The sequence below is a fragment of the Stomoxys calcitrans genome, chromosome 1 (genome assembly GCF_963082655.1).
Source record: "Stomoxys calcitrans chromosome 1, idStoCalc2.1, whole genome shotgun sequence".
Lineage (NCBI taxonomy): Eukaryota > Metazoa > Arthropoda > Insecta > Diptera > Muscidae > Stomoxys > Stomoxys calcitrans.
This window is the reverse complement of record NC_081552.1, coordinates 137,504,953-137,532,769: the sequence shown is the minus strand read 5'-3', so window position 1 is coordinate 137,532,769 and position 27,817 is coordinate 137,504,953. Positions and strand designations below refer to the sequence as shown.

The 27,817-nt window shown below is 40.9% G+C and overlaps 1 protein-coding gene across 3 annotated transcripts in view; it reads right to left on the bottom strand.

Moving 5' to 3' along the window:
- The window catches only part of LOC106090542 (tyrosine-protein phosphatase 69D), a 247,392-nt gene that overhangs the window by 32,242 nt on the left and 187,333 nt on the right, over positions 1-27,817 (bottom strand). For all 3 annotated transcript variants that reach the window (XM_059369645.1, XM_059369646.1, XM_059369647.1), the window contains 2 exons: positions 25,243-25,353; positions 25,005-25,184 (listed from right to left, as the gene is read on the bottom strand). In XM_059369645.1, coding sequence (XP_059225628.1) covers positions 25,005-25,184; positions 25,243-25,353 — 291 coding nt within the window. The remainder of the gene's footprint in view (positions 1-25,004; positions 25,185-25,242; positions 25,354-27,817) is intronic.

The window sequence follows — 27,817 nt, the reverse complement described above, 5'->3', positions numbered from 1 at the left end:
TTGGATGGTCATTGCGATTATAGCCCAGGAAGTATTGCTTAGACAGCATGTAGTTATGTCTTCGCACGGGTATGTTCTTTGTCTCCCGATGGAGGTGGTCCACGTTAGAACTGAGGAGACAACTCGTCGCTGTGCGAAGAGCGCCATTTTGACCGTGGTCAACAAAGTTTCTTTGTCAGCACCTCATGTGCTGTCGGCAAGTGACTTGTGGACCCTGTTTCTACTTTTGATTTTATCGCAAATTGCTGTGGCATCTGAGGAGAGTTTGCAAGAGTTGTCAAATGTGGCACCAGCACCAAGTATTTTGGGACACTTGGTGGTACGATGACTTTGTGAAAATTATTTTCTTCGCTGTTGTTATGCATGTATTGAACCATTTGTATATCCAAGGCAAAATAAGAACACCGAAAGAAATAATTTGATTGATTGGTTTTATTTATAACATGTAATTTGAAGCCAACAGATGACCCATATAAACATAAATTACAAAATTATCTACATAGGTATTAAAGCTACTCTCTTATAAATACAACAATTTCAATGAAGAACATCGAAAATTAAATATTTCATAGCTATCTTCATTTACAAAACCAGCCAAAGTTCCTGTGAACTTCCAAAGTCATCATAATGGACGGAATTGTCACTCCATTGACCATAATTTTCTGCTCCCTACCCACCTCATGCGTGTGTGTAGTGAACAAAGTGGCTGAAGATTTGGTCGCATATATCTTCAGATCTCTTGCAGCAAAATAAAATGCAAGTTCGTCGAGGTAGGTGTTTAACCTATCACAGATGTCATCAAGGGGTGGGGGCCTGATCGTACAATCGTTCGTATATGATACAATCTCTATGCCGTCTGGATGCGGAGTAATGGAGAATAGGTGGAGGTTTAAGAGTGCTGCAGATAACAACCCGCCTTGGGGAACTCCCTGTTTCACTCTACGTTGCTTCGACTTCTTATTCCTAAATTCCACAAACGACTGGCGACCATACATATACTTGGCGTTGAAGGCCTCGCTGGAGGGACTATTGGCGATGTCCTCAAGCAGTTTTGCATGATTGACCGTGTCGAATGCCTTCAATAGGTCCAGTGCCACAAGGATGTTATCCGTTCTTGTAGTCTGCTGGGCAGCTCCTCAAAAATTAACCTTCTGTTCAGTACTCAGCCGGATCTAAAGCATGGTTTGTTTGTGCATCACTGCCACACTGAGGACGACACCGTCTGATGAACTAAATTTAATGCTACACCTAATGCCTTTGGGCATTGTGGAGAGGCAAATTGCTGCAACCACTGCTGTGAGGCTAAGGGAATTTTCTTTTTGGTAATGCGGCTCCTGCGCACACTGTCACATGTTAGCTTTGTCATCTAGTCTCATGTTAGCTACTTCATCAAGAACAGGCCCGAAAGTCAACGAATGGCAAATAATCACAAAACACATCAGAATTATTTGGCCCACACTTGAAGAGGTCTACCGCTTGGCTGCAGCTGGATCGAAAAACGTCTCAGTCATTGTGTCCGTCATGTAAGGTCACTGACTGATCAAAAAAGGTTTGCAAAAAATGGCTTTTACAGAAGCTGTGAGGAAGTCGATGAAGAGGAGACTATAGAACATATGCTATGTATATGTCCCGCACTAGTAAGCAGGAGCAGTTTCATTTTAGGAACTCATTTCTTTGAGGACTTGTGTGAATTAGTGGATATGAACATTAAAATTAAAGCAAAGAGTATTGATTGCTTATAGTATTACCGCTCGAATAATAAGTAAGATAAACAGATGTTATGCAACAAGCTTAAATGCCCACTCAGTAACCTCAGCAATATTCCATTTCTTATGAGGATAAGTTTTTTTTTTAATTTATAGATATTGCGACCTACTCATTTTAGTACAAGTATTTATTGACAAATAGTACAACAAGTATAAATTTATAAACTGCACTACGTTTATACAGTAATTGACCAAACATTGCAATACAAAAGATTGAAGTTAATATATCTCAATTTGTGTTTGTTTGTTTGTTCCGTATAGGCTCAAAAACGGCTGCACCGATTACCTTGAAATTTTCACAGATTGTGTAGGTTGGTCTGGAAGGAAACATAGGCTATATAATTTTTTTATATAGGGAGGAGGGCGGACCCTCCCCCTTACCCCTAAAGAACTACCCAAAAATAAAAGAGTGCACCGGTCGGGACAATATGGGATTCAAATGTAAGGCATTCAAGGGAAGAGTACGAATTTCATAATAAAAACCCCAAAAGAGGTTTATTTGACGATCGTCACGATGTGGAACTCAAATGAAAGGGATTCGGGATTAGTGTATGAATATGTAGGAATAGGCTTCATAATTTAATGATAACGGATGGGGGTGGACCCTTCACCGTTACCCCCAAAATACCACCCAAAATCAAAAGTGGACCGATAAGGACAATAAGGGTATCAAATGAAAGGTATTGGAGAGTAGACTACGAATATGGTATTAACATTTTAGTGTAATTAAGGGGCCCGATGCCCCAACCCCAAAACTCCTCCAAACAAACATATTGGACGTTCATTTCAATATGGGGCTCAAATGAAAGGTATTCGGGAGTAGATTTCGAATCTGCCATACAAAATCAGATCGAAGTATAGGGGGTCATGCGATCCCTGAAAAACGCCACTAGAGCCATTATGACTACATGATACTTAGCTGAAACGATTTTCTTAAAATTTTCATAGATTGTGTACGATTGTCTGGATGGAAACATTGGCTATATCATTTTTAGATATCGGATGGAGGCGGACCCTCCCCCTAACCCCAAGAAACGTCACCCATACCCGATAGTGCTCCGATGGGCACAACAAGGGTATCAAATGAAAGGTATTGGAGACCAGAAAATGAATATGGTATTAAAATATGGGTCCAAATACCGAGCGGGTCCCCACAACCCCAAAACTCCTCTAAACAGATATATTCGAAGTTCATGTCAATATGGGATTCAAATTTAAATTATTAGGCAGTAGATTACAAATATGGCATAAAACATCAAGTCCAAGTAATGAGGGCTCAAATGAAAGGTATTTGGGAGTAGAATATGACGTAAAAATTTCCGTTCAAGTTTAGGTGGCGCTTTTCCATCCCTCCCCTAAAAAGTACTTCTCATTACCCTTATTTTAAAAAACACCAGGAACCGAGCAGGGGCAAACTTTCCACATATCAATGAGTGCTTTCCGATTCAAATTGGAATACAATGATAAGGGACCTTTTTTTATAGCCGAGTCCGAACGGCGTCCCGCAATGCGACACCTAATTGGGGAACATTTTTTAAATGACCATGCATGGCATTGTACCTCGCAAATTACGCCAACATTAAGAGGGGATAACCACCGCTTTGTCCGATGTTCTCGCCAGTATTCGAATGCGTTCAGCGTCATAGGCTACAATCGCATGAATTTGATATCCGCATTCAGGGTGAATTGTCCACACCCTAAAGCGCGCCCGGTTCGGCTAGTTATAATATAAAGCTGACCCAACAAATAAGACACAGGTTACTCTTAACTAACGTAAAAGATATTCGAGTTATAAATGAGTGTAAATCAAATATCAGAAATTTAAGGAATAAAAATATTAAAAAAAATAATAAAAAAATAAAATATTAAAGTGCGACTTTTAATGCATATTAACATTAACATCAAAACATTTAATACAAATTATATAAAAACAAAAATAAATAAATAGTTTAGTTAAAAAAAATAATATGACACACACAAACAGATTATATACAAAACTAGCTGAACCTGGCCCGCTCCGCTGCGAACAAAATTATTCTTTGAATATTTATTTATGAATTTCCATGCTACGAAAATATTATGTGTATAAGCTCGAGCAACAGTATAGCAATATAAATACCTTATCTGAATCCCATATGATCTATATTGGTGTCTCAGAGGGTTTAAGGTCATTTAAGATTGGATGTTGATGCACCCCATTCTTAAATTCTTAAAGAGTGATGGTTGGTGGGTTATGGGGTCGTTGTGGACCACCAGAAACATGGTCCCCAAAGTGGGTACGAATTTCGTGCTCTACTCCCAAATACCTTTCATTTGAGCCCCAAATTGCCTTGGATGGAAATTTTTCTCCAATTATCTTCAGTTTAGGGGTGTATTCTGGGGTGAGGAGGTCCCCCAAATACCTTTTTTTGAGGCTCATATTGCGATGGTCAGTAAAAATTGCTGTTTGTGGGGTATTTTGGGAAAGGGATAGACCCCCAGAAAATTGGCCCCGAAAGTTGGTATCAATTCTTGCTCGGCCCCCAGTACTTTTAATTTAAGCCCCACATTGACATGGTCGGTAAATATGTCCGATTTAGGGGTGTTTTGGGGAATGGGGTGGTCCCCCAAACACTAAGCCCTGAAAATATATCAGCAATGTGCTCTATTCTCATATATCTAAAGGGTGATTTTTTTGAGGTTAGGATTTTCATGCATTAGTATTTGACAGATCACGTGGGATTTCAGACATGGTGTCAAAGAGAAAGATGCTCAGTATGCTTTGACATTTCATCATGAATAGACTTACTAACGAGCAACGCTTGCAAATCATTGAATTTTATTACCAAAATCAGTGTTCGGTTCGAAATGTGTTCATTCACCGTAACGTTGCGTCCAACAGCATCTTTGAAAAAATACGGTCCAATGATTCCACCAGCGTACAAACCACACCAAACAGTGCATTTTTCGGGATGCATGGGCAGTTCTTGAACGGCTTCTGGTTGCTCTTCACTCCAAATGCGGCAATTTTGCTTATTTACGTAGCCATTCAACCAGAAATGAGCCTCATCGCTGAACAAAATTTGTCAAAATTTGAACACATTTCGAACCGAACACTGATTTTGGTAATAAAATTCAATGATTTGCAAGCGTTGCTCGTTAGTAAGTCTATTCACGATGAAATGTCAAAGCATACTGAGCATCTTTCTCTTTGACACCATGTCTGAAATCCCACGTGATCTGTCAAATACTAATGCATGAAAATCCTAACCTCAAAAAAATCACCCTTTATATATCATTTATTTGAACCCCATATTGGCATTGGCCTCAAAATTCGATGTCAAATTAGTTTTCTAATCTCAAATACCATTCATTTAAACCCCTTATTGCAAAAGCCAGCAAATATGTCCGGTTTGGGTTATGGCCCTAAAAACTATGAATATGGAGCTACACTGTCTTGAAGACCCAAATTGTCTTGGTGAGCAAATACGTCCTATTTGGGGGTTCTTATAGTGGTGGGACTTTCACTAGACAGTTGCTCCCTAATGTTGATATCAAATATCTTTCATTTGAGCCCCATTTTTCCATAGTCGGCAAACATGACAATTTTCCCGAATATTGATATCAGATTTATGCTTTACTTCCAAAGACCTTTCAATTGATCCCCATATTGCTATAGTCGTAAATTTTTCCTCTTTGGGGGATGTTCTCGGGGATGGGGGTTGGGGTGGACCCCTAAACACTTAGTCCGACAATTGGATATCAGATACGTTTTCTAATCTTAAATACCTTTTATTTGAATCCCATATTGTCGTGATTGGTCTATATATATATATATATATATATATATATATATATATATATATATATATATATATATGTATATATATATATATATATATATATATATATATATATATATATATATATTTATATATATATATATATATATATATATATATATATTTGGTAAGTTTTGGGGGTGGGGCCAAATTTTTGTTTGTAGGTTACTATAGGAGAGCACACAAAATTAAATCGCACCACCCATTTCAGAGATCTGGCGTTTCTGAAAATTATGGTAAGGGGGAGGGTCCACCCCCCTTCAGATATCAAAAAAAATTAGTACCCTATTTTCACCACGAGATCATTATGCACCATCTGTGAAAATTTCAAGAAAATCGGTTCAGCCGTTTCTGAGTCTTGAAGGAACACCCAAACAAACAAACTCAAATTGATTTTTTTATATAAGAAGATGAATTTAAAGTTGCTTCTGTTATTCTATCAAATTAATGTGTAGCTGTAATCCCTCTTAAATTGAGAATAAGTTGAAATAGTACGAAGACTAGATGGTAGACTATTCCACAATCGAACTGCGTGTATAAAGAACTACCTACCCGCAACTAAATATCTGGTTCTGAATAGTTTAATACAATTTAAGCGCGATGGCCGAGAGAAAGTTAGTTTGTCAAAAAGGGAGTTACGCTCAGCACGATAAATTATTTTGTAAGTCAAATGCAATTGGCTTGGACGGAGTTGATCCGAGATTTGTACGAATGTTGCTTCCATATCTCCTACCGTACTTTACGTACCTGTTTAATTGAGTTTTGAGCTCCAGTGTGTATCCTATTACGTGGAAGCATGCAAAGATCATCCCCATTCCCAAATCCAACGTTGACTATCGGCCGATATCAATCTTATGCTATCTCTCTAAGGTTTTCGAGAAAAATTCTTCATGGACAGATGTCGGTATATCTTCACCCAGAGTCCCTGTTGTCAGAAAGACAGTCCGGCATCCGTTCTGATCATAGTTGCATTACTGCATTGGTTGAAGTGGCTGAATCGATCAGAAATGACATTGATGAGAACAAAATTGCCTTTCTGGTTCTTTTGGATCACTCCAAAGCTTTCGACATGGTTGATCACCTGAATTTGTGCATGAAACTACGGAATTTTTTTAACTTCACATCAACGGCAACGAGTCTGATTATGTCGTATCTGAGCGATAGACGGCAGTCTGTATGCGCAGGGAATATATTATCTAACCCCTTTTTGGTACGTAAGAGGGTTCCCCAAGGCTCGATTAAAGGTCCACTTCTTTTTTCATTATATGCGAACGACCTGCCTCGTCAACTAGCACACGGTCAGATTATGGTGTATGCTGATGACGTGCAGATTTTTCAAAGCGGCTTTGTGGACAATGTAGACGACTGCTTAAGTAAACTTAACGCGGACCTACATCGTGTTTATGACTGGGCGACTGCAAATGGTTTGTTGTTATATTCAAGAAAGTCTAAATGTTTGGTTGTTCACAAAAACAAGAATTTCAACATGCGAAAACCGGATATTTACGTTAATGGCCAGAGGATTGATATTGTATCTAGTGCGAAGAATTTAGGCGTGGTTTTTAACAGTTCTTTGGGCTGGTCCGATCATGCTAACATTGCAGCCGGGCAGACTTATGCAAGCTTCGTGCTTTATGGATCACACACTCTTTGACACCCATAAAAAATCCGAATTCTTCTGGCGAAAACATTCCTAGTTCCAGGTTTGATATATGGTTTTGAACTTTTTCGAATTCGAAATCGATTCTTCGAGCCTCCGAAAATTTAATGTAGCTTTTAACAGCATAGTCCGTTATGTGTATGGTTTAAAAAATAATCAGCATGTTTCACAATATGTAGATTCTCTATTTGGACTTAGTTTCAACAATCTTCTAAATACTAGATCATTAATAATTTTACATAAGATTATTGTGGAAAAGAAACCCAGATATTTGTTTGAGAGACTGAGGTTTGCCCAATCTGATAGAGGAAGAAAGTTAATGCCTTTTAGAAGACGGAGTCTTATGTCTGAACGACAATTTTATATTAGCAACATACGTCTTTGGAATAATCTACCACACGATATTCAATGCCTCAGCAGCACGATTACATTTAAAAAACGACTCATTCAATTTTTCTCATAGTTAAATTATATTTAATTTCTTTAAAGTTTGCATTGGAATTTTTTTTTAATTATTTTGTTTTTGTACTTATTTTTTATTTGTGCTTTTTGTTAATTTCCCAATAACATACGGCTGTTAACACTTTTTATTTGTAAACATTATTTTGTTCCACTTTTATTTATTGTAACCTAGTTTATTTATTGAGAACCTACTTTAGCCGGATGTATTATATAACAATAAATCTACACTCTAATTATAAGATTATTATCTTGTTGTGTAGACAATAAATCCATAAATAAAATAAAAGAGTGAGCATCGGAAGTGTAGCAGTCTTTTAAAAGGCGTACCATACAATTGTTTCACGTAAGGTGAAATACTTTGAAATCAATGCACTACGTACACAATGTTATTTGTGGCAATTCGTAATTTCCTCACATGCACGGAGTCACAAGTAGCATTAATCTCACAACAGAATAGAAGCCTTGAAGCCTTGGTATAAAAAAATGAATGGACGCTAGGGAACGGAGCATTCCGTACACTATGCCAATTGTGTTGTCAATTTGTCTATTCCACGACAAATTATTTTCGAAAATGACCCCTAAATTTATCGCAAATGGTGTGTACTCAATTTCACATTCATTTATACTCACTGATGGAAGACTATTGCTGTCGTCTGTCGAATCTGTTCCTGGATATAACCAAACACTTACTTTTATTGGGGTTTAAGTGAAGACCATTGACCTTAGCCCATCCGATTATTCTCATCATATTCAGGTTGATGTTAATACAATACAAGGAAAAGTGTCGGAAATATTGCATGAGAAGCATAGCTGAACATCATCAGCATATATATGAATATCGCATCCACTGGTACCCCGACTATGTCATTAATGTATAGGGAGAAGAGCAATGGACCCAAGACAGACCCATGCGGTACTCCTCTTGATAGACTAATCGATTGTGAATAAGTCTCCTTGGAAAGTACTACCTTTTCTCTTCCATTCATATCACCAGCTGTGTCATCAGAACCATACATATACCACAATTTTTTCAACAAAATTTCGTGACACGCCGTATCAAGAGCCTTCGAATGGTCTAAAAGTATCAAAAAACAGCACTTGGTGTCATCAAAGTTCTGTCTCAATTGCTCTACAATATTAACCAGGAAAACGAGGCTGATGATGGAAGATAACAAATGCGGTATTCCTTCATGTGGATTCAGATTTTTGTGGGCAAAATGCCAAGATTGCTATTTATTACGACTCACCTTAATATGTATATAAATTATTTTGTTCATCATTATACTTTTTACAGATGGTATACACGACAATGAAGGCTCATAAAAGAAATGCAAATTTTTTCTTCTTTCATTTAGAAAATATAAATTAAAAACAAAAATACTTTAAAGCAAAATATTAGATGTTTTATCAAATGCAAAAATATCAATATTTTCTTTTATTCAATTGGTAAAAATGTTATTTGAGAGAAGGGTTGTCAAATAAATTGGTTTTTCGAATTAATAACTGCTTTAATTGGGGCTTGGAGCTGGTCATAAATCCAAATTACATAATTGTTAATCAATAATACAAATTCGTTTAAAGGTCCGATTTCAGCGAAACTCTTAATTGAATGTACACATTTTTTAATTTAACCTTGATTTTCATTTTTTCTGTGTGCAGTATACAGCCAGCTTGTGACACGCGTTTTAAACCCCCATACTTATGCCAACGTCCGGAAAACATCGAAAAAGTGAAACATTATTTGCTGTCGAAGATGATATGATACCTTCAGAATTACTCATTGGACGAAAATTGTTATGTTAAAAAACTTGCGTGAGGTTAACGATGTCGCTAACTTTCCATAACAAAAACTTTTCTAAATTCACAGGGTGACACAAAATGAAAAGCTGCAATCAGTGTCCTGCCCTCCAGTTTTTAAAGAGAAATATGGAAACTTTGTTCAAGGAAAAACTGATTCCAGCTATGTTTGATACGTCAAATTGAAGTAATGTCCTCTTCTTTGATGTGGCATTCACACTTTTTTGAGCGAAGTCCAATCCTGGACTCTAGGCTGGAATCAGTGATCTGGAATCTTTGTTCAAGGAAAACCTGATTCCAGCCAAGTGTGATACGTCAAATGGAAGGTATTGACCTCTTTGACGTGGCTTTTGAAGTCCATTCCTGGATTTTAGGCTGGAAATAGTGTTTTGACGACCAATTTTAAAATGGAATCTGGGAAACTTTGTTCGGGACTTGGCGTGACCCGGACTTAAGTTAAACACCAAATTGTTGTATGATATTCCTCTATCAAATTATGTTAATAACATTGTGTTAGGTTAGGTTGAAAAGAGGGTGCGGTTATTAATCCGCCCCATGCCACTATAGACATACACCTAAGCTATTAATTGGCTTGTTGTGCGCTCTAAAACTGTTCACACCTAAGTACCGGTGTCTTTTAGCCGCGAAAACCGGGAAGTGATATAGGAAATGCTCCAATGTCTCATCACCTTCCCCACATGCCCTACACATGCTATCACTTGCCGCACCGATATTGCATAAGTGAGCTCGTAGTCCTATGTGTCCCGTTATGATACCAAAAGCAATACTGACCTCCTTCTTACTTCCTTACAGTAAAAGCCTCGCCCTCTTAAGATCCGGATGCCGTCATAGGATTTTCACCGTCCTACCGCGTTCGTCACCCACGTCCTTAAAACAGACTGCGTCGACCCGAAAGCTTCTGCTAACCAAGTTTATTGACGGCAGTTCTCTGGCCTTCACTGTCAAATCGTCTGCCCTTTCATTCCCCTTACTCCGTTATGGCCCTGCACCCAAACGAGGCGGATTGCGCCATCCTCAGGGAAGACGTTAACCTCCTTACACAGCAAGACTGTTCGTGACCTTACCGTCCTGGTTGTTATTGCCTTTATGGCCATTTTACTCTCCGTAAATATGTTCACACTTGACGTCCTCGCGTTAGTAACCGTTGAGCGGACGTATTTTCATCTCACACCTCGAAGAAAAAAAATACGTATATCGGACTAGGAATCTATTACAATGCCTGGTTTCTGAAGACAGACAGTGTCCTGTGGAGGGAAACAAAGTCGGAACAGCAACACGGCCCCTGAGTCTTCATGGAGGACTGTGACTTCTAAAAGGATGCAACAGCCATCACGGAAGGGGAAGATGGTCGCTGAGAAAGGTAAAGAGTCGCTCTCTTACGCCGGAGAGGCAAGGAAGCACAAGAGAGATGCGATGACTTATGCAGTCATCGATATCGGCTGTGCATCCGGTAGGATTCCACCAGATCTGGGACCGACCCAGGTGACGCATTTGGTTAACGAACATGTGTTGAACTCTGAAGGGGGTCCACCCATACGAATTATGAGCTCTTAACGATACGTTTCGCTTCAGCGGAATGTATTGATACCGTCAAAAAGCTCGTTGGATGTATCCACACTTCCTGTGGCGCAAAGCTCAACCTTGTGAGGAAAATGGACATCGCACAGCTCACAAAGGCGGTGTTCATCAAGGATGGAACGCATGATAGAAGTCATAAACAAGCAAAACCAAGATTTTGTCGTGGAGAAATGGGAGGTTTTCCACAGAGAGGGGAAGGAGAATCTAGTCTCCGTAACAAATTTTGCTAAGACTAAAGGCATAGCATACTACGGGGACACGGCTGTCTTTTTCAAAATTGGGAGGACTAGGATATTGAGCCATCAGGCGGTGCAGTGGCGGGACAATAGCACCTAACGAACAGGAGGTCGTCGACGAGGTAATCATCGACTCTCTCAATATTGGAAAGACTAGGATAAGCAAAGATCCTTATACTAAAATATTAGGCACTGCCTCATGTTTAGGGCGAAACACCCAACACAGCCTAACGAACAGGGACCCGACGACGGAACCATCAACGACTTTCTAGAAAATTGGTAGACTAGGGTGGATAAAGATCCTAATGCTGAAACATCAGGTAGTGCAGGGACGGTAGACTAAATACAGCCTAACGAACAGGGATTCAATGATGGAACCATTAACGAGTTTCTCAAAATTCTGAAGACTAGGATAGGCAAAGACCCTTATAGTAAAACATCAGGCAGCGCAGTGACGGGAAACTCAATGCAGTGAGCAGGCGATCCTAAGAAGCCCATCTAATGGAGGACCAATAATTAAAGTGATCCAGATAAATCTCAACCGGAGCGAGACAGTTACTCACGCATTGATGAAGAAAATCAGCAAGAGCAAGATTCATATTGCCTTAATTCAGGAGCCGTGGTCGACCCGGAACAAAGATTCTATACTGAACCATATCTACTACCTATTATTCTATGCAAACACTTGTTTTCCCCAGAGTTGTCAAAGTCGGATGAAACAGCGATGAGACATCACTTCATCCGCTTTTCGACTCTCCGACACCGCCACCTATGCGAAGCTGCAACGGTTGGTGAGGAAAGCAAAACAGACAGAAAATGTGGTACTAATAGGGTACGATGCGAACTCTCACCACATTTCGTGCGGTAGTACCAACATTAATAAGCGGGCCCAAGCCCTGGCAGAATTCTTGAATGCTAAGGACCTAATAACACATATCACTGTTAACACCGCTACCTTTGTCAATAGGTTTTGAGAAGAGGTATTAAATGTGACGTGTTCCGAAAATCTAATCGATGAGCTTCAGGAATGGAGTGTCTCCATGGAGCACTCCTTCTCAGACCATCGCACAGTGGGATGGAAAAAAAATAAGTGGAAATAAGTCTGCCATTTTGGAACGGATAGAGATATCTTCATGCAATTTTACATGGTTATAGCTGAGATATTATCCATTTTAAAGTACAATATGGGAATTTTTTAACAAAAAAAAAAAAAAAAAACTGGGAAACACCTTCGAGTACCCAAAACGCAAAGCTGAGACCCCCAACTTTATAACATATTTTCATTGACCCAAGTAATAATTTATTTGCGCCATCCAAGGATTGAGGTCTCTACGGACATTTCACTAAAAAATTCCACTATTGCGAACATTTTTCCCTCGTGTGGGGATTTTACGTGTCTTCATCATGAATATGGCCAAAATTTTTACTCATTTTTTTAAATAAGATATTCATCTACAAATTTGTGAAAAATTAGAACGATATCGTTAGTAGTTTTGTTATTATGATATTTTCAATTTGAATTTTACTTTCCACAAAAGTGTATTTTTTGGCCTCATTTTTTAAGATCCGTCCATAAATGCGTTTTTGACAGGACGAACAAAATTTTGTAGGACCGAGGTGGCCAACTTTGAAGGCCCACCAATGGACCCTTGGGACTTCTAGGTCCCTGAATTAACTGGATAACACCTCAGCTATAACCATGTAAAATTTCATGAAGATATCTCTAGCCGTTCTAAAATGGCAGACTTATTTCCACTTATTTTTTCCCATCCCACTGTGCATCGCTACACTAGGTTTAAAATAGCACGGCCAGCGCCGAATCCGATAAGCTTTGGGAACAAGTTGAAAATCAACTGGACAAAAATTCGGAAGACTACTCAGAAGAAGACTTATGCACGATAATTAAGATTGTCCAAGCATAGAAGGCATTGACGACAATGTCAACAGGATTACGACTGCACTAGTGGAGTCTTTCGAAGATAGTTGTCCGCTTCGAGAAAGAAATCAGCCCAAGAAAAACCCTGGATGACCGGGGAGATTCGCAACATTGGGAAAGAGGTCCGCAGACTTTTTAACAGAACACGTCTTAAAAAGCGGAAGTAAATTAGGACGTGTATTACACACGGCTCAAGGAATACAATAAAATAACCATAGTGGCAAAACGTGCCTCCCAGAAGCTTTTCTTCTAACAGGTCGAAAGCGTTAATGACGCCGCCAAGACGAAAAAGTTTCTCTCAAAAACCGATGTCCAAACTGAACTATCGATGTCCTGAGGAACTATCGACCATATCGCTAAGGTCTGGCGGATAACGGGATACTAAAAACCCCCCTGTCACAATCAAGACAGGAGGGGAAGGCATCGAAACGGGACCCGACAAGTCCTGTGTGGGTGGGTCATTCGGTTGGACTGGGCTCAAGGTGTGTGCCAGCGGAGAAACACGGAACGCAAAAAGGATTACGACAGCAGCAGCTAGTGAAGCATTAATGGAGGACTCGTCGACACCGCAAGTGTCCAGTGCCCTGAGGAAGTGTGGTTCCACTGCTTTCCCATCTGCCTCTGGCAAGCATCCAGAAGCTTATCATGACAACATCTAATGAATTTTGTGAGGATGAACTCGTGGTGGAATCACGAAAATCCACCACTGGCTTACGTTCAGTGGTAGAAATTCTGAATTCTGACTATGGTTTCTGCAGATAAATCTCCACCATTGTAAGGCCGTTTCGGCGGCACTAAGGGAGCACTTATCCACTTATTTAAACTGCTCGAGGGTACGAAGAATGGGAGACACAGAGCCTGTATTCTTGCAAGAGTAGTCTAAATGTTTCTCTTCTTCCGTCGCTATGCACTGAAGATTCAGTAGTAGCCAGCATTGAAATATATAAGCCTCGCTGTTGGCTGGCATTCCAATATATAGCACACGAATCAGAGATGCCGTCTTCAAGCCAAAAGTAGCTGGTTGAAGCCGCTTCTGCAGGGAAACATATCCTTATTGTAGGAAGTGATACCAATGCACATCACCAGATATGGGGAAGTTCGATTATAAACGAAAGGGGTGAGGTGTTTATCGAATATCTTATAAGTTGCAATCTGACCATTTTTTAAAAAAGCAATTAACCGAACTTTATTTCCAGGAACAGGCAGGAGGCACTAGATGTTACCTTTGTGTAGAAAGGTAAAAGAAGAAGAACATGCGATTGGGAAGTGTTGGATGACCAGAGCTTCTCAGCATGTCCTAGTAACAAGCCAAGGGGTAAACAGCGACCGCTAGGGTGGACCCCAAAACTTGTTGGTAGAGGAAGGACTGCAGAAAAGTCGTCAACAGAGCAATAGCCACAAGGGCACCAAATGATTGGGACGTCAACAAGGCTGAGCTATGAAAATACAAGGGCGAGCTGAGAAAAGCGCACAACAAATCCTGGGTGGAATTCTGTAGATCCGTGGAGGATACATCTGAGGCCCCTAGGCTAAGGAAGATTCTGTCCTCGAGATCTATTACGCTGGGGTATATTCAGAAGAATCTATGGATAATGTCTAGTGAGGACACACTAGTACTACTTGTTGATACACATTTCCCGGAAAATTTTCCAACAGACAACGTGGCTCCAGAAGAGGTTGTCACTGGTCGGAGGTTGTTCGGAAAATTGTGTCTGAGCCGAAAATCCTTTGGGCGATACGAAGTTTCGATTCCTTTAAGTCGCCTTTAAGACATCGGTGAATTACAAGATGTGTCTGATAGACTGGTTCCCTGGCGTAGGGAGATATGCTCTGCGTTTATCAGCATGTCATATATACCTGTGGGATGGAGGGACACGAAGGTCATTTTCATTCCAAAAGCAGGAAAACCCTACCACACTAAGGCAAGAGATTTTCATCCTATTAGTCTGTCATCCTTTATGCTGAAGACTCTTGAGAGCTTGATAAGAACATATCTTAGGGCAAAAATCCCTGGAGATCACCTGTCGCGACAGCAGCAAGCATATAGCAGCAGAGGAACACCTCTATGAGGTGTACTGTATCCTCTACTTTGGAATATAGCCATTAGCAATATATCATTGTCGTTGGAAGAAAAAAGTGTAAAAGTGGTCGCGTATGCTGATGACGTGGCAATTGCGGTTAGGGGAAAGTTTCCCAACACTCACGAGATATACTTAAGTGAATATATACCGAAAGTGGTCTAGCTATAAATCTGTGCAAGACAGAAGTAATTCTTTGGGCTTTGGGGGGTACTCTGAAGATCTAGAATTGGTCATATCGAAGTGGTTACCCGACCACTGCAGTGTGTATCAAACGGAGATCCTTGCAATTAAGGAAGTGGTAGAATGGGTAAGATATAATGTCATAACGACTATTGGCATAAAGATCGTCTCAGATAGGCAGGCACCCATTAAATTCATAGAGAACGTATTTCTGAACACAAAAAACGCCCTCGACTGTCGCAGATCTCTTAGTAAGATGGCTGATCAGTTAAAAATTCATCTATTCTAAATGCCGGGCTAAACAGTTAAAAATTCATCTGTTCTAAATGCCGGGCCACAGAGATATCCCAGGGAATTGTAAAGCAGACGAACTTGCGAGAGTAGCAACTACCTTACACATTCCAGGAATAATGAAATCTGTTGGCATGCCTCTAGCGACATGAAAGCTAAGTTTTCAGGACCAGGCCCGAAGGACAACGAATGATAAATGGTCACAAAGAGGGCGCTGCAAGCATTCCAAACCTATGTGGCCTCATCTAGACTTGAAGAGGTCTACTGCTTTGCTGTCATTGGCTAGACGTCTCAATCATTGTGTCCGTCATGACAGGTCACTGTCTAATCGGAAAACATGCTGACAGACTGAAGGTTGCCAGCAACGACTTTTGCAGAAGCTGTGATGACATCGAAGAAGAAGAGACTATAGAACACCTTCTGTGTGTGTGTCCCGAACTAGCAGTCAGAAGAAGCTCCACTTTAGGATCTCATTTCTTTGTGAACCTGTCTGATTTAGCGGATGTGAACATTCGCAAGTTGTTGGGCTTTTTAAAGTGATCTGGATGGTTCAACGATAGGAACTAGAAGGCATTTTCCTTTTTCGTTTTCTGTTGTATCACAATGGACTAAAACGTCTAAATGAGTCAGATGGTAGACTGCCACTTAAACCAAACCTACTACAAAAGCAGGCAGACTATCTGGTGCCTCATCAGGCCACTTTTTTCACAGCGTGCCTAGTACTTGCATATACTCCGAACGTCTAGCAAGAGGCAAGGGAGGGGAGGCTATCCACGGGATAGCTGTGACCAACACATAGGCTGGAACATTAAGGTGCGATCCGTGTGGTGTTCAATGCTGTTACAAGGGCTTAGCTGGGGGCGTCCACGGGTAGCGGATAGTGGAATGCTTCATACGGAGTAGCTGCAACGGCAGTCGCGGACACTCACTGGTATCGAGCGAAGAGTATCAGAGCGGGCGGCACCGGCATCTGAACAAATACTGAGTGCCTATGATGCTCGATATGACAAGGCGAGTTCTTGGCGCCTCTAAATAACCCACACTGTTCCCGCGGCGATCGATCCTTTGGACCGGAACGAGCTTGCTCATCAAGAGAAGCATGACGGGGTGGCATTTATACCCAAGCACGGCAAGGCAAGTTATGCGCCACCAAAGGCCTACAGACCTATAAGCCTTACGTCCCTTCTACTCAAAACCATGGAATGCATTGTGGATACCATGATAAAGAGTAGGACATCCAGCGAACTGCTCAAATACAAACAGCATGCCTATGTCAAGAGAAGGTCGATGGAGACTGCCCTGTACGAGGTTGTGCATAAACTAGAAGAATCCTTCGATGCCATAACGTACACCCTGGCGGTATGTATTGACATCAAGGGGGCGTTTAACAATGTGCGGACCGACACATTGATCCAATCCTTAGACCAGTACCGGGTGGACCGGGTCCTTAGAGACTGGATAAACCATATGCAAGGAACAGGTGGATAAATTGTGTGTCCCATGACATTTATATAATGGCGAACGCCACAGGGGGCATTTTATCGCCGCTCTTTTAGGTGGCCACCATAAAGAACCTATTACGGATGCTGACAAAGGAGGTATTTAAACCCGTTTGTTATGCAGACGATGTTATAATACTCCTTGGGGGTAACGATCTGAACCAGTTATGCGGCCCGTCTGTATAGCTGGTTCAAATCAGAAAGCGTCTTGCATATGGCATATGACTGGGCTAGACCCAGGGGTATCAATGTTAACCCAGAGACGACTGAAATATGCCTTTTCACGAGGACGACGAAGGTGGGCCAATTTAACGCACCACATTTCCTCAATAAGATGATTTCGATGTCTGCCAAGGTCAAATACTTAGGTGTGATCTTAAATAGGAAACTTAATTGGAAGTGTCACATTCAGGAACGTAATGAGAAGGCTCACAGATGTTGGGCACTATGTAGACGGGCTGTAGGCTCGAAAGGGGGCCCGATTCCGGAGCCTGATTAGACCAATACCTACTTACGCCTCAGTAGTTTGGTGGACTGCTATGAAGAAAAAGTGCAACCATAAGAACCATACAACACATTCAGAGACAATTGAGTCATTGCGCACAGCTGACTGTGTAATACTCGACTACCAGATCGAAAACATTTTTCTGAAAACGTTGCTGAATTCGGAAAGTGTGCGCTAATGAAAATGTAAACAAACGTAACGACTGACATACCCGTATGCTTGCAACTCTATCGGATACCATTTGCCAAACGACCAATTATGGCAGAAATAGTGAAAGAATTGATGGAAAACGATTCCACGTATTCTTCTGGTATCGTGAAAGGCTTAGTACCCTATTCGGCTTTTCACATGAACATCTGTCAAACTCCATATACAAAATAACGTATAAGCTAAAACCTGTGAAATAAATGAATGCATTTTTTCGCTTATGGCTTAAAAGGAGCACTTAAAATAGAGTGTGTAATACGATAGTAAGATTGGGTTAGTACAAAAAAATTCATAAAATTATGCTTTAAAAAAGTATGATATTTTATTAAAGTATTTCGCAAATATTCCGAAAGCTGAACAGAATACTCTGCTTAAGTGAAGATAATAAAAACATTGATAAATAGTTTGCACGTCTATAGGAAAACTGCTACTTCACGAAGTTAGACCTACGAATGGTGTATCACCAGGTTAAGGCCGCAGAAGACTAACGTAAATAAACGGCATTAGTAACCAATGACGCAGTGGAATATAATCGAAAACAACTGGTGAAAAAAACTACCATTTGAGAACGGGTACAGAGAACAGTATGATATCCCCCAAACACCGACAAATGTTTCGAAATTCCGAGGTGTGCAACTTTAAGGTTGAACTTTGAGCTCCGACATGTGTGGTGCCCATCGTTATCACGGGAAGCTTAGCTGAAAGCTACCGGGCGCGTCCACAGATTGCGGATGGTGGAAAGCTCCGTTTTTATGCGGAGTAGCTGCAAATGCGGTCGCGGGCAATCAGCGATTTTCGAGAGGAGCGTCTCGGTGAGGAGTCAGGTGGCACTGGCTCTTAATTAAACACTGAGTGCCAATGATACTCGAGATGACAAGGCGTGTTATTGGCGCCTTCAAATAACCAATGGCCAACATCAGCGTCTGTTCCCAGGTTAGGGGCGTCTGGCGGCGAGCGTCGGATCTTGGAGCAAGCGGCTCGCCACAAAATAGGGAAGGAAGACTTATTTTGGTCCAACAGTCGGAAAGTTTAGCCTCCACGAGATAACGTCCAGTAATGGGTTGAGGCTGATAGATTTCGCCGCGGCAAAGAACATGGTAGTTAGTAGCACCAGATTTCAACATAAAAATATTCACAAAGCCACATGGCTGTCACCCGATCAAAACACGAGGAACCAAATTGATAGATGTACGATCGATCCGTGGAGCGAATATAGATTCGGATCATTACCTTGTTGCAGCAAAGGTTCGCACCCGTTTGAACATGGCGAGGAAAGTACGATCTGACACTGCACGGAAACTGGACATTGAAAAGCTGCAGACACAACAAATGGCAGCGGCATACTCCACTCGACTGACCCAACTGCTTGATGAAAGCACTCCTTGTTCCGATTATATAATGGCGCAGTGGCAAACTGTTGCCCACTCCATGGAAAATGCCGCGAAATCCGTACTTGGGTACCGGAAGCCTCCTCCAAGAAACCCATGGTACGACCAAGAGTGTCGAGATGCTACTGAAGCCAAGAATGCGGCATATAGAGCAACCCTGCAATCAGTAGCAACGCGCCAGAAGAAGGAGAGGTATCGCGAGAAAAGGAGAGAGGAGAAACGTCTATTCCGCAGAAAGAAAAAGGAAATGGAAAGACGTGAGTATGAGCGAATTGAGATGTACAGGAGTCAGAATGAAGTCCGGAAATTCTACCAAAGAATTAAACACCAAACCGATGGCTTGGTGCAGGTACATCCTCCTGCAGAGACAAAGAAGGAAATCTGGTAACTGACACAGATAACATGCTGAGGATATGGAAAGAATATTTTACCCAACTGCTAGTGTCCGATGTTGGCGGCGAAGAGGAAACCGCAAAACCAATCCCTGATGATAGAATGTTTACCTCCTAGTCAGAATGAGGTCTAAGTAGCAGTGACCCGACTAAAGAACAACAAGGCAGCAGGAGCCGGCGGATTACCCGCTGAACTATTTAAGACCGGAAGCGACACGCTGATAAGGCGTATGCATCAGCTTATCTGCGCAATCTGGCTAGAAGAACGCATACCCGATGATTGGAACCTCAGCATACTGTGTCCCGTACAAAAGAAAGGAGACAAGACGGAATGTGCCAACTACAGAGGAATGAGTCTCCTCCCCATCGCATACAAGATACTCTCGAGCGTACTGTGTGAAAGATTAAAACCTAAAGTCAATGAGATAATTGAGCCCTATCAATGCGGCTTTAGACCAGGTAAATCCACCCTAGACCAGATATTCACACTGCGCCAAATCCTGGAAAAGACCCGAGAAGGACAAATCAACACCTACCACCTCTTTGTTTACTACAAAGCCGCCTTCGATACTCCTTTACGTTCAAAGGTATTTCAAGCCATGTCTGAGTTTGGTATCCCTGCAAAATTAATAAGACTCTGCAGGATGACACTTGCTGATACGTGTTCCTCAGTAAGAATAGGAAAGAATCTCTCCGAATCATTTTATACCAAACGAGGTTTCAGACGAGGAGACAGCCTCTCGTATGATCTCTTAAATATCCTGCTGGAGAAGATTATACGAGATTCAGAAGTGAATAGATATGGCACATTAATCACAAGAGAGCACATGCTACTCGCCTATGCCGACGACATCGATATCATAAGTCGGTCACCGGAAGTAGTAACTGCAGCCTTTGAAAGAATCGAAAGAGCGTCAGTGAAAATGGGTCTGGCAGTAAATGGAGATAAGACGAAATGGATGGTTTCAACTCCCAACACACCTTGTACAACCGAGCAGATAAAGAAAATGGAGAAAGTTGGGAGCCACAACTTTGAGATAGTCAGTAATTTTATCCACCTCGGCACCGCCGTAATCGAAACGAATGACACCAGTTTTGAGATAAAGCGAAGAATAATACTGGCAAACAGATGCAACTTTGGACTAAGTAAGCAGTTTAGAAACAAGGCCACCTCTCGACAGACGAAGACTACACTTTACAAGACACTGATACTACCCGTGCTGTTATATGGTTCTGAAGCATGGGTACTTGTGAAAGCAGATGAGGCAGTGCTTGGAGTATTTGGGAAAAAGATTCTTGAACCACGAGCTGTATGACGATGATAGCATAGTTACACGCATCAAAATACAACGGCTGCGTTGGCTAGGTCATGTTGTCAGAATGGATGAAGAAGCTCCAGCAAAGAAGTCTTTTGAAGGCAAACACGGTGGTACACGCAAACCGGGAAGACCAAAAGCCCGATGGAAAGATCAAGTTGTGGGAGACACCTCGAAACTTGGTGTCAGAGATTTTAGAATGAGCGCAGAAGATCGAGGCGCTTGGAACGCTATTCTACGTTCGGCTAGTGGAAGAAATATTCTGTCATAGCCAATTAAAGTAAGTAAGTATATCAGGTTATTGACTGATTTGGACCGTACTTGGCACATTTGTTGGAAGTCGTCATAGAACACTGCATGCAAAATTTCAGCCAATTCTGACAAATAGTGCGGCTTGTAAGGGCTCAAGAAGTCAAATCGGGAGATCGGTTTATATTGGAGCTATATCAGGTTATAGACCGATTTGTATCGAATTTGACACAGTTGTTGAACGTCAAAAATAAACATGATGTACAAAATTGTATCTAAATTGGACAAAAATTGCGGATTGTAAGGCCTCAAAAAGTCAGATCGGGAGACCGGTTTATATGGGAGCTATATCAGGTTATACATTCATTTGGACCGTAATTGGTTCAGTTGTTGGAAGTCATAACAAAACAGTATGTGCAAAATAGTAGCTAAATAGAACAAAAATTGAGGGTTGTAAGGGTTCAAGAAATCAAATCGGGAGATCGGTTTATATGGGAGCTATATCAGGTTATAGACCGATTTGGACCGTACTTGGCACTGTTGTTGAAAGTTATGAGAACACTATGTGCAAAATTTCATCCAAATCGGACGAAATTTGTGGTTACAGGGGCTCAAGAAGTCAAATCAGGAGATCGGTTTATATGGGAGCTATATCAGGTTATGAACCGATTTGGACCGTACTTGCCAAAATTGTTGAGTCGCAACACAACATCCAAATCGGTTTATATGGGAGCTATATCTAAATATGGCACATTTGCAATGCCCAATGACCTCCATCAATAATAAGTATTTGTGCAAAAATTTCAAGTTTTCTGCAGTCCTTCCTTAGACCAACCAGCTCTGGGGTCCACCATGGCGGTCGCTGTTTTCCTCTTGGCTTGGCACTAGGACTTGCTGACACAAGCGAGTCATTCAGGGTCTTCGTGTTCCGCTTGACCATTATTTCTATGTCCTCCACAGTTTCAACTTTCTTTTCTGGTCTTGAAGGGATAGACGTGCAGAATTTGTGCCGAAATTTATCCCAATCCGCCTTTCTTCTTTTTAGCCGAGGGACCACTTCTGCGGTATTTTCTCCAAGGCTAAAACTAATATAACGATGATCAGAGAAGCTGTGGTCATCCAACACATCCCAGTCGCATATTCTTGCGCTTATATCTTCCGAAACAAAGATAATGTCTAGCACCTACAGCCCGTTCCTGGTAATAAAAGTCGGTTTATCCCCTTTATTACAAATTGCCAGACTGCAACTTATAATATATTCGATAAGCAACTTACCCCTTTCGTTGACACACAAACTTACCCATATCTGGTGATGTGCATTAGCATCACTGCCTACAATGCCTTCTTCCCTACAGAAGCGGCTTCAACCAGCGAATCGTGTGCCAGCCAGTAACGAGACTTGTTTATTTCTACTACTACTAAATCTTCAGTGCTTAGCGACGGAAGAAGAAAAACATTTAGACTACTCTTTGCAAGAATACAGGCTCTTTGTCTAGCCTTCCCCGTACCCTTGAGTAGTTTAAATCCCGGAATTCTTACTCTACGAACCATTCTGCCACACTCCCATGGTTCCTGGATAAGAACCACGTCAAATCCCCTTGCTATCAGGAGGACCTTAAGTGCCGCCGAAGCGGCCTTACAATCGTGGAGCCATGCCTTCAGTCTTAGGCGAAATTGTCACGGAGACGTGGTTAATACCCACTACAAGGCGAGCTCCTTCCTCTATCTCCTTCTTGTGGAAGACGTCCCATGTCTCCACTTGCTTGTAAGACTTCCATCATACGTTCCGTCGCTAATTTGCCGCCCTCACCCTTGATGAAGACCGTCGCGCTTGTGAGCTGGGGGTTGTCCATCTTTCTCAACGGGCGAGCTTTGCGCCCTCCTCCAATATCAATCAATATATTCCGCCGAAGTAAATCGCAGCGTAAAGATCTCTCCTCTATACACGCAGCTCTTCATTTGTACGGGTGGACCCTTTACATAGTTCTACACATTTCGAAAATCCGAACGTTAACCATCGGTCACCTCTGCCGTCATCCCGCTGTCCTCATCTCTCGATTCGGCTGCGATGGCTGTTCAATTGACACTGTCGATGTCTGAATCTGAATCGGAAACTCCACCTTTACTCAAGCCTGGGGAAGATCTGTGCATCCACCTGGTTTATCCGTCTCTTTCTTGTTGGTTAGTCTGACGACTGGTTGTGCACTTGAAGCATTACTCTCGACTTTAGGTGTCAAGGCACCTATAGGTGTGGGCGGACAACATGCCACGGTCTGGTGGCACCTCCGCAGCTGTTGGGTCCTTGGAATCCATTTTGGGCCTACTATCGAAAGGCTTTAACATTTTCGTAATAGGTCCGTAATAGGTTCCGAGATACGGTTATTTTTCTTCAAATAACAAAATGAAAATACGTCAACGGTTACTTTTTTCTCTTTCTGGTCAAAATTAAGATGCCCAATTGATAAATGAATAATTAAATATTCCAATACAATAGCGCAACATTGATGTTCATAAATACATAACTCATTTAAGTTCATCCACGTTCTCCATCTTCAGGTGCGTTTCTCATGTTTAATTCGTCCATTTTTTTTAACATTCTTGATTTTTCTGTTTTGATTTTCTCCAATTCACAATATAAATTTATTTCATTTCAAAATTATTGAGATTTATGAAGCGGTTACATTATTTGTCACTTACTAGATATTTTTTGTCAAATTTATTTTCGACTGACCGAGCTAAGAGTTCCCTTACATCAGGAATGCACAAAATGAAAATTCGATTGTGTGGAAGAGAAGCAAGAAATATATATTTTGCACATTTGCACTTCTATTCGCATTACATGTGTGTAAAAGAGTACACAATACCAACTTGCTTTTTTAGAAACAGATACATACCTTTTATGTTAATAAATAACAATTTTAATTCGTGCAATTAAAAATTTGTTAAAGATCAAGAAGGATAAAAAACCAATCAAATGTTTTGATTTAATGTCAAATAGAATTTCAATGCCAACAAGTATCAAAGCAATTAAAAATATTTTATAAATCAATACCATGTCTAATTGGTAAAATACTTTTACTGTGAAGGTGACAACCAACCAAGGTGCTAAAATTGTCCACTTCATCTGTTACACACCTCAACATCAATTTCAAATTTTATAAAGACTCGCAAAACAAATGAAAATGTTAAGCAACGAAACGGAAACAAAGAATGCACATTTTTCCATAAAATATCTCATTAAGGAACAGAGGGCAAACTTCTCACATATCAATGAGTGCGTGTCGATTCAAGTTTTTAAGCTCGATTACCTGCTTTTTACACCCGTTTCTGAACGGAGTGTCGCACTGCCACACCTCTTTGGGGAGAAGTTTTTACATGGCTGCCACACCATTTATTCATATGACAACATACCTCACAAATGTCTTCAGCATTATGGGTATATCCAACGTAGAAGATTTTTTTATATTCTCGCCAGGATTCGAACCCAGGCGTACGGTGTCATAGGCGGTCATGTTACTCTCTGCGCCACGTTGGCCACCGTAAACAATGAATAACAAGTAATTATGTGCATCTAATAGATAAAATGTTTTTTAAAATGTTTTTGGCATGTTTTCCTCACCTCTGATAGCATTACAATCGTAGTTATGCTTTGTTCCAAAACCATTCTCCAAAAATCTTCAATAGTATTATCCATTGGATCTTGTGTAATTATAAAGTTCTCCGAATTGTCATATCCTTCTATGAACGATGCATTGATGTATGTTGAATTCTCTTTATGTGGCAGCGGCGATAATATAACCTGCGCAAGATGAAATGCCATCAAAAAGGGGTTTAATGAAATATGCAAAACAACAAACCCTGTTACGATCATATGGTATAATATGTTCACTCCTATTTTTCGCCATGTTCATTTCACTTGCTCCTACGGATGACGTTTTGTTAGTTTCGTCGTTGATAGTTTGAAGTTTCTGCAAAGATAATTACCAAAAAACATAAACATTTACAGGCGAGTTCACAAAAATTGACTAATGAAGAATTAAAGTGCACAATACTTATTCAACCATCATTGTACAATAAACCCTCTTTGGCATTTCGTATTCAAAAACCTATAATGACAGCTGAATAAGTGAAGTGCGATTCTTTATTTTGCTTTGGTAACCCTATGTCATTAAGGTGTTCGGATCAAAGGCAAAAACGTAATGGCTTCGGTTTTGTGACAATTATCATATCTATTTGTTTCACAATTTAAAAAAAAAGCTGCAATTCGTTTAAGCAAGCAATCTTAAACATACAAATATTCATTATTTTTGTAAACCGGTGCAGAGTCGGATGTTGGCTTTGTTGCATTTAGTTTACATCACTAAAAGCGAGCCCGGCTAATTTGTTACAAAATTACAAAATTTGCACAAATAGCCAGCGGAACATCTCAAATGCCAATGGATTATCACCAGCGCAACTTTAGAACAGCTTATATTGGCGTATATAACGCCTTTTACTCAATAAATGACATTTTAATGAATTCAATATACTGCTGATCCACACCGTACTAAAATAATAATGGGAGACATCAATTAAAAATTGTTTATTTTTGCTTGGCCATGTCTTAAAATATACATACGGGTCCACTCCAAATTGTTTCTATATATCTGTCGTAGACACATTGAGAAATTGTTTATGTCAAATTTAAAAATAAAATAAAAATCTGCATACCGATAAGTCTGGTAAAAAAACTAGCCGAACGTAGAATAGCGTTCCTAGAGCCCCGATCTTCTGCGCTCATTCTAAAGTCTCTGAAACCAAATTTCGAGGTGGCTCCCACAACTTGATCTTTCCATCGGGCTTTTGGTCTTTCCGGTTTGCGTGTACCACCGTGTTTGCCTTCAAAAGACTTCTTTGCTGGAGTTTCTTCATCCATTCTGACAACATGACCTAGCCAACGCAGCCGTTGTATTTTGATGCGTGTAACTATGCTATCGTCGTTAACGCAAACTGGTCCATATATTTTACGAACAATCTTTCTGTCAAATACTCCAAGCACTACCTCATCCGCTTTCACAGGTACCCATGCTTCAGAACCATATAACAACAAGGGTAGTATCAGTGTCTTGCATTGTGTAATCTTCATCTGTCGAGAGGTGGCCTTGTTTCTAAACTGCTTACTTAGTCCAAAGTAGCATTTGTTTGCCAGTATTATTCTTCGCTTTATCTCAAAACTGGTGTCATGCGTTTCGGTTACGGCGGTGCCGAGGTAGATAAAGTTACTGACTATCTCAAAGTTGTGGCTCCCAACTTTCTCCATTTTCTTTATCTGCTCGGTTGTACAAGGTGTGTTGGGAGTTGAAACCATCCATTTCGTCTTATCTCCATTTACTGCCAGACCCATTTTCACTGACTCTCTTTTGATTCTCTCAGAGGCAGCAGTTACTACATCCGGTGACCGACCTATGACGTCGATGTCGTCGGCATAGGCGAGTAGCATGTGTTCTCTTGTGATTGGTGTGCCATATCTATTCACATCTGCATCTCGTATAAACTTCTCCAGCAGGATATTAAAAAGATCACACGATAGACTATCTCCTTGTCTGAAACCTCGTTTGGTATAAAATGGTTCCGAAAGATTCTCTCCTATTCTTACTGTGGTACGTGTATCAGTAAGTGTCCTCCTGCAGTGCAGGGATACCAAACTCAGACATGGCTTGAAATACCTTTAAACGTGAAGGAGTATCGAAAGCGGAATGATGGTAGGTGTTGATTTGTCCTTCTCGGGTCTTTTCCAGGTTTAGGCGCAGTGTGAATATCTGGGCCAGGGTGAATATCTGGTACCAGGTCTAAAGCCGCATTGATAGGGCCCAATTATCTCATTGACATTAGATTTTAATTATCACACAGTACGCTCGAGAGTATCTTGTATGCGATGGGGAGGAGACTTATTCCTCTATAGTTGGCGCATTCCGTCTTGTCTCCTTTCTTGGGTACGGGACATAGTATTCTGAGGTTTCAATCATTGGGTATGCGTTCTTCTAGCCAGATTGCGCAGATAAGCTGATGCATACGCCTTATAAACGTGTCCATAAATAGTTCAGCGGGTAACCCGTTGGCACCTGCTGTTTGTTGTTTTTTAGACGGGTCACTGCTACTTGGACTTCATTCTGACTAGGAGGTGCACATTCTATACCATCATCAGGGATTGGTTCTGCGGTATCCTCTTCGCCGCCAACATCGGACACTAGCAGTTGGGTAAAATGTTATTTCCATATACTCAGCATCCTATCTGTGTCAGTTACCAGATTTCCTTCTTTGTCTCTGCAGGACGATGTGCCTGCACCAAAGCCATCGGTTTGATGTTTAATTCTTTGGTAGAATTTCCGGACTTGATTCTGACTCCTGTACATATCAATACTTGGGTACCGGAAGCCTGATGGTCTCGCCACG